This window comes from Phyllobates terribilis, unplaced genomic scaffold (genome assembly GCF_046119375.1).
Source record: "Phyllobates terribilis strain yellow unplaced genomic scaffold, ASM4611937v1 Scaffold_17__1_contigs__length_24005725, whole genome shotgun sequence".
Classification (NCBI taxonomy): Eukaryota; Metazoa; Chordata; class Amphibia; order Anura; family Dendrobatidae; genus Phyllobates; species Phyllobates terribilis.
Genome location: NW_027362777.1, coordinates 21,219,865 through 21,233,798, shown reverse-complemented (window position 1 = coordinate 21,233,798; position 13,934 = coordinate 21,219,865). Strand labels below are relative to the sequence as shown.

General features: G+C 41.6%; 2 protein-coding genes across 4 annotated transcripts in view; one reads left to right on the top strand and one right to left on the bottom strand.

Annotated features, from left to right (window-relative positions):
• LOC141176136 (uncharacterized) overlaps window positions 1-13,934 on the top strand; it is a 534,162-nt gene that overhangs the window by 1,433 nt on the left and 518,795 nt on the right. Inside the window, exons 2-7 of one of the 2 annotated variants that reach the window (XM_073660134.1) lie at window positions 6,638-6,788; window positions 6,918-7,097; window positions 7,180-7,303; window positions 7,387-7,484; window positions 7,682-7,772; window positions 10,846-13,500. The exons of the other annotated variant lie outside the window; for it this stretch is intronic. Of the exons in view, the coding sequence (XP_073516235.1) occupies window positions 6,638-6,788; window positions 6,918-7,097; window positions 7,180-7,303; window positions 7,387-7,484; window positions 7,682-7,772; window positions 10,846-12,029 (1,828 nt within the window). The 3' untranslated portion in view covers window positions 12,030-13,500. Of the gene's footprint in view, window positions 1-6,637; window positions 6,789-6,917; window positions 7,098-7,179; window positions 7,304-7,386; window positions 7,485-7,681; window positions 7,773-10,845; window positions 13,501-13,934 lie in introns of those variants that run through there. 2 annotated transcript variants of the gene reach the window in all.
• Window positions 1-13,934, bottom strand: part of LOC141176132 (uncharacterized) — a 725,229-nt gene that overhangs the window by 297,263 nt on the left and 414,032 nt on the right. The window lies entirely within an intron of this gene.

Below are 13,934 nucleotides of genomic sequence, written 5' to 3'. Positions count from 1 at the left end.
AGAGCACAGTGGCCTTATAATCCTTAAATTGAAGACGTTTGGGACCACCAGAAGTCTTCCTAGACCTGGCCATCCAGCCAAACTGAGCAATCGTGGGAGAAGAGCCTTGGTGAGAGAGATAAAGAAGAACTCCCAAATCACCGTGGCTGAGCTCAAGAGATGCAGTAGGGAGATGGGAGAAGATTCCACAAAGTCAACTATTACTGCAACCCTCCACCAGTCGGGCCTTTATGGCAGAGTGGCCCAACGGAAGCCTCTCCTCAGTGCAAGACATATGAAAGCCCACATAGAGTTTGCTCAAAACACATGAAGTTCTCCCAGACTATGAGAAATAAGATACTCTGGTCTGATGAGACAAAGATAGAACTTTTTGGTGATAATTCTATGCAGTATGTGTGGAGAAAACCAGGCACTGCTCATCACCTGCCCAATACAATCCCAACAGTGAAACATGGTGGTGGGACAGGACGTCCTGCAGGGACAGGACGACTGGTTGCAATTGAAAGAAACATGAATGCGGCCAAGTACAGAGATATCCTGGATGAAAACCTCTTCTAGAGTGCTCTGGACCTCAGACTTGGCCAAAGGTTCACCTTCCAACAAGACAATGACCCTAAGCACACAGCTAAAATAACAAAGGAGTGGCTTCAGAACAACTCTATGACCATTCTTGACTGGCCCAGCCAGAGCCCTGACCTAAACCCAATTGAGCATCTCTGGAGAGACCTGAAAATGGCTGTCCACCAACGTTCACCATCCAACCTGGAGAGGTTCTGCAAGGAAGAACGGCAGAGGATCCCCAAGTCCAGGTGTGAAAAACTTGTTGCATCATTCCCAAGAAGACTCATGGCTGTACTAGCTCAAAAGGGTGCTTTTACTCAATACTGAGCAAAGGGTCTGAATACTTATGACCATGTGATATTTCAGTTTTTCTTTTTTAATAAATTAGCAAAAATTTCTACATTTTTTTTTTTCAGTCAAGATGGGGTGCAGAGTGTACTTTAACCCTTTAAAAGCCCAGGGCGTACTAATACGTACCCGCACCCTGGGCTTTAAGAGCCAAGTATGTATTAGTACGTCCTGTGGATTTCGCCCGCACACAGGCTGTGCAGGCGTGATCGCCGCCGGGTGTCAGCTGATTGTCACAGCTGACACCCAATGCTATGTGCTGGGAGCCCCCGCCACATTAAACCCCGCAATGCTACGATCAAAGTCGATCGCAGCATTGTGGGGGCAAGAGGAGGTGATCGCCGATACTCACCTCTCCTGCCGGCGTCCAACGTTGTCTGCCGCGGCTTTCAGGATGTTGCTATGACAACCCGATGCTCAGGAGAAATTGCACAACAAATTTTGGGGCCCATTTTTTCCTGTTATCCCTGCAAAAATAAAAAAAAATTGGGTCTAAAGTAACATTTTTGTGAAAAAAGTTAAATGTTAATTTCTTTTTTTTCCACATTCCAAAAATTCCTGTGAAGCACGTGAAGAGTTAATAAACTTCTTGAATGTGGTTTTGAGCACCTTGAGGGGTGCAGTTTTTAGAATGGTGTCACTTTTGGGTATTTTTTGTCATAAAGACCTCTCAAAGTGACTTCAAATGTGATGTCCCTAAAAAAATGGTTTTGTAAATTTTGTTGGAAAAATGAGAAATCGCTGGTCAACTTTTAACCCCTATAGCTCCCTAATTAAAAAAAAATGTTGGTTCCAAAATTGTGCTGATGTAAAGTAGACATGTGGGAAATGTTATTTATTAACTATTTTGTGTGACATACAGTACAGACCAAAAGTTTGAACACACGTTCTCATTTGAAGATTTTTCAGTATTTTCATGACTATGAAAATTGTACATTCACACTTAAAGCACATGTGGAATTATATACTTAACAAAAAAGTGTGAAACAACTGAAAATATGTCTTATATTCTAGGTTCTTCAAAGTAGCCACCTTTTGCTTTGATGACTGCTTTGCACACTCTTGGCATTCTCTTGATGAGCTTCAAGAGGTAGTCACCAGAAATGGTTTTCGCTTCTTAGGTGTGCCCTGTCAGGTTTAATAAGTGAGATTTCTTGCCTTATAAATAGGGTTGGGACCATCAGTTGTGCAGAAGTCTGGTGGATACACAGCTGATAGTCCTACTGAATAGAATTGTTAGAATTTGTATTATGGCAAAAAAAAAGCAGCTAAGTAAAGAAAAAGGAGTGGCCATCATTACTTTAAGAAGTGAAGGTCAGTCAGTCCGAAAAATTGGGCAAACTTTGAAAGTGTCCCCATGTGCAGTTGCAAAAACCATCAAGCACTACAAAGAAACTGGCTCACATGAGGACCACCCCAGGAAAGGAAGACTAAGAGTCACCTCTGCTTCTAAGGATAAGTTTATCCGAGTCACCAGCCTCAGAAATCGCAGGTTAACAGCAGCTCAGATTAGAGACCAGGTCAATGCCACACAGAGTTCTAGCAGCAGACACATCTCTACAACAACTGTTAAGAGGAGACTTTGTGCAGCAGGCCTTCAAGGTAAAATAGCTGCTAGGAAACTACTGCTAAGAACAGGCAACAAGCAGAAGAGACTTGCTTGGGCTAAAGAACACAAGGAATGGACATTAGACCAGTGGAAATCTATGCTTTGGTCTGATGAGTCCAAATTTGAGATCTTTGGTTCCAACCACCGTGTCTTTGTGCGACGCAGAAAAGGTGAACAGATGGACTCTACATGCCTGGTTCCCACTGTGAAGCATGGAGGAGGAGGTGTGATGGTGTGGGGGTGCTTTGCTGCTGACACTGTTGGGGATTTATTCAATATTGAAGGCATACTGAACCAGCATGGCTACCACAGCATCTTGCAGCGGCATGCTATTCCATCCGATTTGCGTTTAGTTGGACCATCATTTATTTTTCAACAGGACAATGACCCAAAACACACCTCCAGGCTGTGTAAGGGCTATTTGACCAAGAAGGAGAGTGATGGGGTGCTACGCCAGATGACCTGGCCTCCACAGTCACCAGACCTGAACCCAATCGAGATGGTTTGAGGTGAGCTGGACCACAGAGTGAAGGCAAAAGGGCCAACAAGTGCTAAGCATCTCTGGGAACTCCTTCAAGATTATTGGAAGACCATTTCTGGTGACTACCTCTTGAAGCTCATCAAGAGAATGCCAAGAGTGTGCAAAGCAGTCATCAAAGCAAAAGGTGGCTACTTTGAAGAACCTAGAATATAAGACATATTCTCAGTTGTTTCACACTTTTTTTTCAGTATATAATTCCACATGTGTTAATTCCTAGTTTTGATGCCTTCAGTGTGAATGTACAGTTTTCATAGTCATGAAAATACAGAAAAATCTTTAAATGAGAAGGTGTGTCCAAACTTTTGGCCTGTACTGTATCTCTCTGATTTAAGGGCATAAAAATTCAAATTTTGAAAATTGAAAAATTTTCACCAAATTTCAGTTTTTTTCACAAATAAATGCAAGTGATATCGAAGAAATGTTACCACAATCATGAATTACAATATGTCACGAAAAAACATTCTCAGAATCAGGGGGATCTGTTGAAGCGTTCCAGAGTTATTACATCATAAATTGACAGTGGTCAGAATTGTAAAAATTGGCCTGGTCATTAACGTGCAAACCACTTTGGGTTGTAAAGGGGTTAATGAGAAAAAAAATGAACTTTTTAGAATTTACCAAACGGCTGCAATGAAACAAAGAGTGAAAAATTTAAAGGGGTCTGAAAACTTTCCGTACCCACTGTATATGTATGTCCCTTTTCCTTGACACCAACCTGGTATATGTCCCCTGTTCTGCCTCTGTTCTTTAGTGTATAGAAAAACATAAACTATTACACTCACCAGGGGCGAACATAGAAGTGATGAGGCCCCATAACAGAAGTGTAATGCACTCCCCATAATCCTCCATACAGTATAATGCACAGCCTATAGTCATCCATGTAGTATAATGCACAGCCCATAGTCCGTACATGTAGTATAATGAACAGCCCATAGTCCATACATATAGTATAATGCACAGCCCATAGTCCATACATGTAGTGTAATGCACAGCCCATGGTCCGTACATATAGTGTAATGCACAGCCCATGGTCTGCACATATAGTGTAATGCACAGCCCATGGTCCGTACATGTAGTGTAATGCACAGCCCATGGTCCGTACATGTAGTGTAATGCACAGCCCATAGTCCATACATGTGGTATAATGCACAGCCTATAGTCCGTACATGTAGTATAATGCACAGTCCATGGTCCGTACATGTAGTGTAATGCACAGCCCATAGTCCATACATGTAGTATAATGCACAGCCCATAGTCCATACATGTAGTATAATGCACAGCCCATAGTCCATACATGTGGTATAATGCACAGCCCATACATGTAGTATAATGCACAGCCCATAGTCCACACATGTAGTATAATGCACAGCCCATAGTCCACACATGTAGTATAATGCACAGCCCATAGTCCATACATGTGGTATAATGCACAGCCCATACATGTAGTATAATGCACAGCCCATAGTCCACACATGTAGTATAATGCACAGCCCATAGTCCACACATGTAGTATAATGCACAGCCCATAGTCCACACATGTAGTATAATGCACAGCCCATAGTCCGTACATGTAGTATAATGCACAGCCCATAGTCCACACATGTAGTATAATGCACAGCCCATAGTCCGTACATGTAGTATAATGCACAGCCCATAGTCATACATGTAGTATAACGCACAGTCCATAGTCATACATAGTAGTATAATGCACAGCCCATAGTCCACACATGTAGTATAATGCACAGCCCATAGTCCACACATGTAGTATAATGCACAGCCCATAGTCCATACATGTAGTGTAATGCACAGCCCATAGTCAGACATAGTAGTATAATGCACAGCCCATAGTCAGACATAGTAGTGTATAATGCACAGCCCACAGTCATCCATGTAGTATAATGCACAGCCCACAGTCATCCATGTAGTATAATGCACAGCCCACAGTCATCCATGTAGTATAATGTACAGCCCATACTCTTACATGTAGTAGTATAATGCACAGCCCACAGTCATCCATGTAGTATAATGCACAGCCCATAGTCATCCATGTAGTATAATGCACAGCTCATACTCTTACATCTAGTAGTATGGCCCAGGGCACCGTGTACTCGCTGATTTTAAAAAAAAACAAAAAACATTATACTCACCTTCTCTCCGCTCCCTCGCCGCGTGGTGTCTCTTTTCTGGAGCTGCCGCTGACTTCAGCTGGAAGTGACAGGAGAGCATGATGTTACTTCCATGCGCCTCTAATGACGTACATGCCGATGTCAGCTGCTGGCCTCTGATTGGTCAGCAGCGTGTATTGTGGCACTAAGCTGAATGTCAGTCCGAGAACACACATCCAGCTGCAGCAGGGGCTGGTGGTGGCTGGGCCCGGTCACAGGAGCGACTGCGGTCATTAAGCCTCTCAATATAATGCTCTCATAGTACCTCTATTTCCCCACACCGTATAATGTTCTCACAGTACCGCCATCTTCCCACATACAGTATAATGTTCCCACAGTACCGCAATCTTCCCACATACAGTATAGTGTTCTCACAGTACCGCCATCTTCCCACATACAGTATAATGTTCCCACAGTACCGCCATCTACCCACATACAGTATAATGTTCCCACAGTACCGCCATCTTCCCACATACAGTATAATGTTCCCATAGTACCGCCATCTACCCACATACAGTATAATGTTCCCAAAGTACCACCATCCCCCTCACATACAGTATAATGTTCCCATAGTACCGCCATCCCCCCACATACACTATAATGTTCCCACAGTACCGCCATCTACCCACATACTGTATAATGTTGTCACAGTCCCGCCAACCCCAATTTTATTTTATGTATTAACCACTTGGTTTTCTTTTTTTGGTGTTTTTCATGTAATATATGGAAACCTACAGGAAAATGCTTTTAGAAACATGATATCCAGGAAAAAAAACACTGTACAAGGAGACATTAGCATCAAATAACTCCTGTCTTGGTGTTCGTACAAACCAGCTCTTATAAATGAGATCTAATGTGATAAAAGATTACAACCTGGGAAAGACGGGAAACATTCATGTAGACGGCTGGTGATGATGTAGTCAGTGACGGACTCTGGCCAAATTTGTTTCTAGAGCCGTATTAGAAGATGAAGATGTCGTCCTCATCATGAAGTTGTTATTTCTCATGTCACGTGTAATGTATATGACGAGAATTAACGTTATGGAAGATGAGTCTATAAGAAACGTATTCAGCTGCAGACTCCAAGCAGTTTCTTCCTTGTTGTCTGTGGCCTAAAATATATAGGTTTTATTAGTACGTCAGGGACAAAAGCAGAATGTTGTAAAAATAATAAAAATACCATTGCTGCTTGGGTTTCTGGGTGATTCTTACTGAAGCAGTGGCCAACTTAGTCAGTGATTGGAAGTATGGAGGAGATGTCTAAGTCAGCAATTCAACTTATGTTCCAGTCCATAAAAGACTAGAGAATACAACATCTACACATCTACTGATATATTTCCCTTATTGTCTCCAGTAATTGTATTAATACACAGAATTCTTTAGGATGTCACATCGGCTCTTCTTCTCATTCAGGTCTCTACAATATCAGATCCCCTCAGTGAAGAGCTTCTATATTAAGAGAATTTTTCTAAATCACCTATCAAGGATGGATATGGATAGAGACAAGATGGCGGAGAGGATATTACACCTCACCCTAGAGATCCTCTTCCGGCTTACTGGAAAGGTGAGAGATTCTGATAACGTCACATTACATCATTCTTATATATGGGAATAACAGATGGACAGAACTGGAGAGGTGAGGACTCTGGAAATGTCTGGAGTGAGATGTATTAATGTGTCTATCCATAACCAGGATTACACAGTAGTGAAGAAGACCTCTAGTGAGCGCTGTCAGGCCCCTGTGTCTGAGGGATGGGGAAGACATCTGAGCCCAATCACAGGGCCTCCACCTCACCCCCTGATACATGAGGACATCAATGACCAGAAGATCCTAGAACTCGCCTACAAGATGATTGAGCTGCTGACTGGAGAGGTGACACTGCTGGGAATGCTGGGACATTATACAGTAAAGCTATGAAGGGATCGGGGGATGACGGTATCATTGTATGTGTCAGGTTCCTATAAGGTGTCAAGATGTCGCCGTCTATTTCTCCATGGAGGAGTGGGAGTATTTGGAAGGACACAAAGATCTGTACAAGGACATCATGATGGAGGTTCCACAGCCCCTCACATCACCAGGTAATAGACAGGGCTAAAACCACACGGCCTATAATTATCTGTATGTAAAGAATGTATTCAGTCCCTGTATGTGTTTCCTCCAGATCTATCCAGTAAGAGGACAACACCAGAGAGATATCCCCGTCCTCTTCTTCCACAGGACTGTAAACAAGAAGATCCCAATGTTCCTCAGGATCATCAGGTAGATGGAGAGAAGGTGTCATGTGTTCTCCCCTGTGATGTGTAGACGGCTGTGAAGGTCTTGTGTTCAGTCTTGTTTTATCCTCCAGTATTATATGTTTTATACTTGTGTAATGAGAACGGTGGAGATGGCAGGATTAGAGCTGATCATAGATGTGACTTCTCATCTGTCTGTGACTTTTATAATATTTGTTTCAGGGTGAAGATCTGACCCATATTAATACTACAGAGACATATGTGAGGGGCGATGAGCGGTGTAAAGAGGAAATTCCTACATATGACTACCCAGGTGAGTAGTAACCACTAAATGCAGAGAAGTCACAGATTCTTCTCAGTCACCGGCTGTGGCTGCTTTATCGGTGGTGTAGTCCGGCCGTATCGCAATCGTGTGATCACCATTTTACCGCTAGGCCACAACATTTTCCTCCATCCGAAAATGTTCACATTACTTTGTGTAATTGTAAAAGACCTTTTCTGTAGAACTTACAACCTGGAGGATCCACCTACCCCCTGGGATTAGTAGACGCTGACCGTTACCTGCCCAGATCTGTAAACTATAAAGCCAAATGACAGCGTACGTAGAATGTGCTGACAAGTGAGAAAATCAAAATTATGATGGACCTGTAAGAGAAAGCGGAGGGTAATGATGCTGTTGGCTTCCTAGATCCCTGATATCTTATTGGATGAATCTACCTTCTGTGCTGCTGAATGTCCTCATATAGTCCCTACAAGACCAGGTCCAGTCTTTCTGGCCAAACTTCGCTTTTATTATCAACAACATTAAATGTGCAGTGAGGCCAAGTGTGAATTTCTGTACAATAACAACAGAGTTTCCCTTTATCCTGACTTTTCAATTTCTTTTTATACCAACTAAATTCAAACAGGATTGTGCTAAACTACATAAAAAGCATTACACCTGTGCCATGATATATCTCTAAGCTGTGCGTGGCTGATGGCTGTAATATACATTTATTCACGCCTGCAGGAGATGTGTTGGCTCCAGCCCTGGTTTCATGGATTCACTCCAAGTCATAAATTCCATTATGTTTTCGATCCTAAGAAATTCAGATTACTGCACAATCTCTCCTGAAATGGGGGTGCTAATACTTTCTCTACTCTCCTGGTCAGGATTCATAGTAGCTCCAATGGTCCACCATAAATGAGTGTGACTCCAGTTTAGTGTTGGATTTCTCCCCTCATACATACGTTGTTGTTGGGGATGTTACATGTTTTTATATTCTTTCTTTTTTTACAAGTTCATTCTATGTAATAGTTTGATTGTGGTGGGATCGGCCTTCCTCACTTATGTGAGTCTGTAACTCCCTGGTAGTCTTTAAGAAAGATCTCCATTGTCTCTTCCCAATGCCCGAGGTCTAAATTTAAGACCCCTCAGCTCTGCAGTATTATAAAAAGTTCTCTTTGAACGTCTAATATTTCTTCTTGAAACTCATCTGATAGAAAATATTGTCCCTTACGATAGTTTAGATTGTCAGGAGCCATCGAGTCCCATACTCCAATTACCCCAGAGAGGTTTCACCACTAGTTACTCACTACTTACTGATGGAGACTGTCGAGTTTGATCATTTCAGTAGATGTTATTGTCTATACTCACAGTTTTTGACTACAGCAGTTAGTTCCCAAAATCCTCTGATTTAACCCCTTCCTGCAGCCAGTATTATGTTCCTAATCAGGGCCCATTTTTCAAATCTGACGTGTGTCACTTTATCTGGTGATAATTTTGGAATTCTTCACAAAGGATAATAGGAAACAAATGGACCTTACAAATTATTTTCCAACTTCTCTTGAATCCAACAATCCCCTATATAAGGTTGTACACTATTGTCTGGGCACAAGGGAAGGAATAAGGAGGGAAGGAGCGCCATTTAACTATTTGAATGCAGATCTTGCTGGAATATATTTCAGACCCAATGTATTGGGGACACTGTTCATGGTCACCTGGCAGCTCAAAAGATGGCTACCACAAACAGGCTTGGTGCTATATATGCCATTTTCTTGATCCCATGGATTGCTTTGCTCATCACCCTTTAACCCCAAAAAGAATAGTCAGGTAGCCGGGTCATAACCAGGAGGACAGAGAAAGTACAAAATCAGAAGACACAAGAGTAGTCAGTAAACAAATACACAAGCCGGGAGCTGAGCACAGAGGACTGAACCAGAGGAGAACAAGGCTGTATCTGGCAGCTTCCAGCAATATGCTTCCAACTTTAGTAGGGTGCGGTGCTTTCCAAATGGCTGAAGCAGGGAGCAGATTACTCCAGCTGGACAGCACACACACCCATACTGCCAGACTGGATGGTACTACTGGTCCCAGCAACCCTAATCTTAGTGTTTGGACAGAGCCTGTGCTGCCCAGAGCTTCTGGTTCCAACGTCTCCTCCATCACCAGTGCTACCTGCAGAATGATTAAGGCGGCTCCTGGTGACAGAAGCAGACATTAGGGGAGCAGATCCCAGAGGAGATGGAAGAAACTATTTACAGAAGCCTTAAAGAAGTTGTCCAGTACTTTTTACAGTTGCCCAAGGTCCCCCAATGTATTTACCCTGTGCCCATAAGAATCTTTGTAATTACCTTCTGCTGTCTTTCTTGCTTGTGAGTGACGCTATCGGGGGTCACGTGATGCCTGAGAACGGCCAGCGATAGCAATGCGCACAGGCAAGAAGGACTGCAGAAGGTAATTACAAAAAGACTTATGGTCACATGATAAATACATTGGGGGACATTGGGGCAATTGTAAAAAGTACTGGAGAACTTCTTTAATATAACAAAGTGACTCCATTTTGAAAATTATAACCCGCAGTGAATTATTCTATAGACGTAGCGATTATTTTGATTCCACAGGCTCTTTCCAGAAATTAGCACGCAGTGGATGTTGGAGAGTGAAAATTGCACATTGGCCATTTTATTGCCCAACACATAGTGTCCAGATTGTGCTCCAGGAGACACACACCGTAAATTAAGTGGGTTCTTCTCACTATAGTAATGTCAAATACATGGATGCTGAATGTGGTTTGGGCGCACTGCAAGGCTCAGAAGTGAGGGGGAGATTTGACTTTGGGAGAGCGGACTTTGCTGGGTTGATTTATGGATAAGAAGAAGTTTTTATTTGGTATCATTTTTGCCTACATAACATTGTTTGATGGCTTCTTATTCCATATTTTGGAGACAGAATGAACAAGCAGTTGAACACCACGCTCTACTGGTTCATCCTATGAGGTTTTCGCGTTTCACTGTCATTCTGTCAATAACTTGTCATTTCTACAGACATTTTAAGTAGAAATGTTCAAAAATATAAATTTCAGGGATATTTTATTCAAAATTAATAATTGTTTTTTTCTTGGCAGATAACTGTACCAGGAGATCAGAGGGACAGCTGACATCTTCTGTTTTTAAATCACATGATCTTGAGATCCCACAGGATACAATTGAAGTGAATGCCATTACTACAGATATATCATCATCCCTTCACTGCAAAGATCTGTCATCTAGTCCTATGAAACAGGTCCTGTCTTCTGATTCATTACCGACTACTAAGGAAAATCAGAATAAAAAAATAAGCATTAAAAAACAAACTGCTCATAAAGGAAAGAAGCCATTTTCATGTTCAGAAAATGGAAATAGTTTTACTCTTGAAAAGTATTTTCTTAAACATCAAAAAATACACACAGCAGAGAATAGATTTTTTTGTTCCAAATATGGGAAATGTTTTAACCAGAAATCAGATTTTGTCAAGCACCAGAGAATTCATACAGGGGAGAAGCCTTTTACCTGTTCAGAATGTGGGAAATGTTTTAACCATAATTCAGCTTTGGTTAAGCACCAGAGAATTCACACAGGGGAGAAGCCTTTTTCATGTTCAGAATGTGGGAAATGTTTCAACCAGAAAGCACATCTTAATATCCACCAGAGAACTCACACAGGGGAGAAGCCTTTTTCATGTTCAGAATGTGGGAAATGTTTTATCGATAAATCTGCTTTGATTAAGCACCAGAGAATTCACACAGGGGAGAAGCCTTTTTCATGTTCAGAATGTGGGAAATGTTTTAACTATAAATCCGCTTTGGTTAAGCACCAGAGAATTCACACAGGGGAGACGCCTTTTTCATGTTCAGAATGTGGGAAATGTTTTAACTATAAATCAGATTTTGTCAAGCACCAAAGAACTCACACAGGGGAGAAGCCTTTTTCATGTTCAGAATGTGGGAAATGTTTTAACGATAAATCATCTTTGGTTAAGCACCAGAGAACTCACACAGGGGAGAAGCCTTTTTCATGTTCAGAATGTGGGAAATGTTTTAACCAGAAATCAGATTTGATTAAGCACCAGAGAACCCACACAGGGGAGAAGCCTTTTTCATGTTCAGAATGTAGGAAATGTTTTAACCAGAAATCAGCTTTGGTTAAGCACAAGAGAACTCACACAGGGGAGAAGCCTTTTTCATGTACAAAATGTGGGAAATGTTTTAACCAGAAATCAACTTTGGTTAGGCACCAGAGAACCCACACAGTGGAGAAGCCTTTTTCTTAGTCTTTTTCTTTTTTAATCCAATACATTTTTGAGATTTTTTTAATTTAGTTTTTTTTTGACAAAACAAGAAACCAGTACATACAATAATAAAATAACATACCATAGGGATCACATACATTCATCTCTCCTATATATCCTTTCAGCTTGCCCATTACTGCCTGATGATTAGAGTTCTTATATCTTCCAATTAACATTCCACATTCTTGAAATCTCTTACAGTTGTGGTCAAAAGTTTACATTCCCCGGCAGAATTTTTCCTTTCTTGGCCTTGTTTCAGAGAATATGAATGATAACAAAAAACTTTTTCTCCACTCATGATTATTGGTTGGGGGAAGCCATTTATTGTCAAACTACTGTGTTTTCTCTTTTTAAATCTTAATGACATCCAAAAACATCCAAATTACCCTGATCAAAAAGTTCACATACCCCAGTTCTTAATACCGTGTATTGCCCCCTCTAATATCAATGACAGCTTGAAGTCTTTTGTGGTAGTTGTGGATGAGGTTCTTTATTCTCTCAGATGATAAAGCTGCCCATTCTTCTTGGCAAAAAGCTTCCAGTTCCTGTAAATTCCTAGGCTGTATAGCATGAACTGCGTGCCTGAGATCTCTCCAGAGTGGGTCAATGATATTGAGGTCAGGAGACTGAGTTGACCACTCCAGAACTTTCACTTTGTTCTGCTGTAGCCAATGACATGTCGACTTGGCCTTGTGTTTTGGATCATTGTTATGTTGGAACGTCCAAGTACGTCCCATGCGCAGCATCCGGGCTGATGAGTGTAAATTTGCCTCCAGTAGTAGTAGTGGCGTATTCTAGGTGAGATACTTTGTGGCATTTGTGCAGTAATGGCTTTCTTCTGGTGACTCGACCATGCAGCCTATTTTTCTTCAAGTGCCTCCTTATTGTGCATCTTGAAACAGCCACATCGCTAGTTTTCAGAGAGTCCTGATGTTCAGCTAATGTTATTTGTGGGTTTTTCTTTGCATCCCGAACAATTTTCCTGGCTGGCAGTTATGGCCGAAATTTTTGTTGGTCTACCTGACCGTGGTTTGGCTTTTACAGAGCCCCTGATTTTCCATTTGCTAATCATAGTTTGAACACTGCTGACTGGATTATCAATTCCTTGGATATTTTTTTGTATCCCTTTCCTGTGTTGTACAGTTCAACTACCCTTTCCCATAGATCAGTTGACAATTCTTTTGCTTTCCCCATGACTCACAATCCGGAAACGTCAGTGGCTGGATGAAAGAAGCAAGAGTTTGTCTGGATCCCAGAAACTCACTCAGCTTTTATGCACACACACGGATTACAAGCAAGCAGGTCACAGGTGAGGATGTTACCTTTAGTAGCCATTCAAACCCATTTGGGTCAAATTCTGTGCATGTTATCAGGCCAAAATCACCACGGTATGTGAACTTTTGATCAGGGTCATTTGGATGTTTTTGGTTGTCATTAAGATTTAAAAAGAGAAAACACAGTAGTTTGACAATAAATGGCTTCACCCAACCAATAACCATGAGTGGAAAAAAAGTTTTTTTGTTATCATTCATATTCCCTGAAGCAAGGCCAAAAAATGAAAAATTCTGCTGGGGTATGTAAACTTTTGACCACAACTGTGTATGTATATATATATATATATGTGTGTGTGTATGTAAGTATAAGCTTTGCTTTATAACTGTCAGTGCTGCACTGACACAAGTTAGGTAGATCGTGCACTGCACATGACCTAAATAACTTGTTAGCTCTGGTCACCCAGGTGTTGTTATGATGACATCGAGTCACCATGGCAATGAGTGGCCCCTGAGGTGTGGGCTAACTAATTTCTGACGACATATGGGACATCACCGCTTTCAGGAGACATTATTTAATAAATTATGGGGTTCAGTTTCACCTATTAACCCTTGT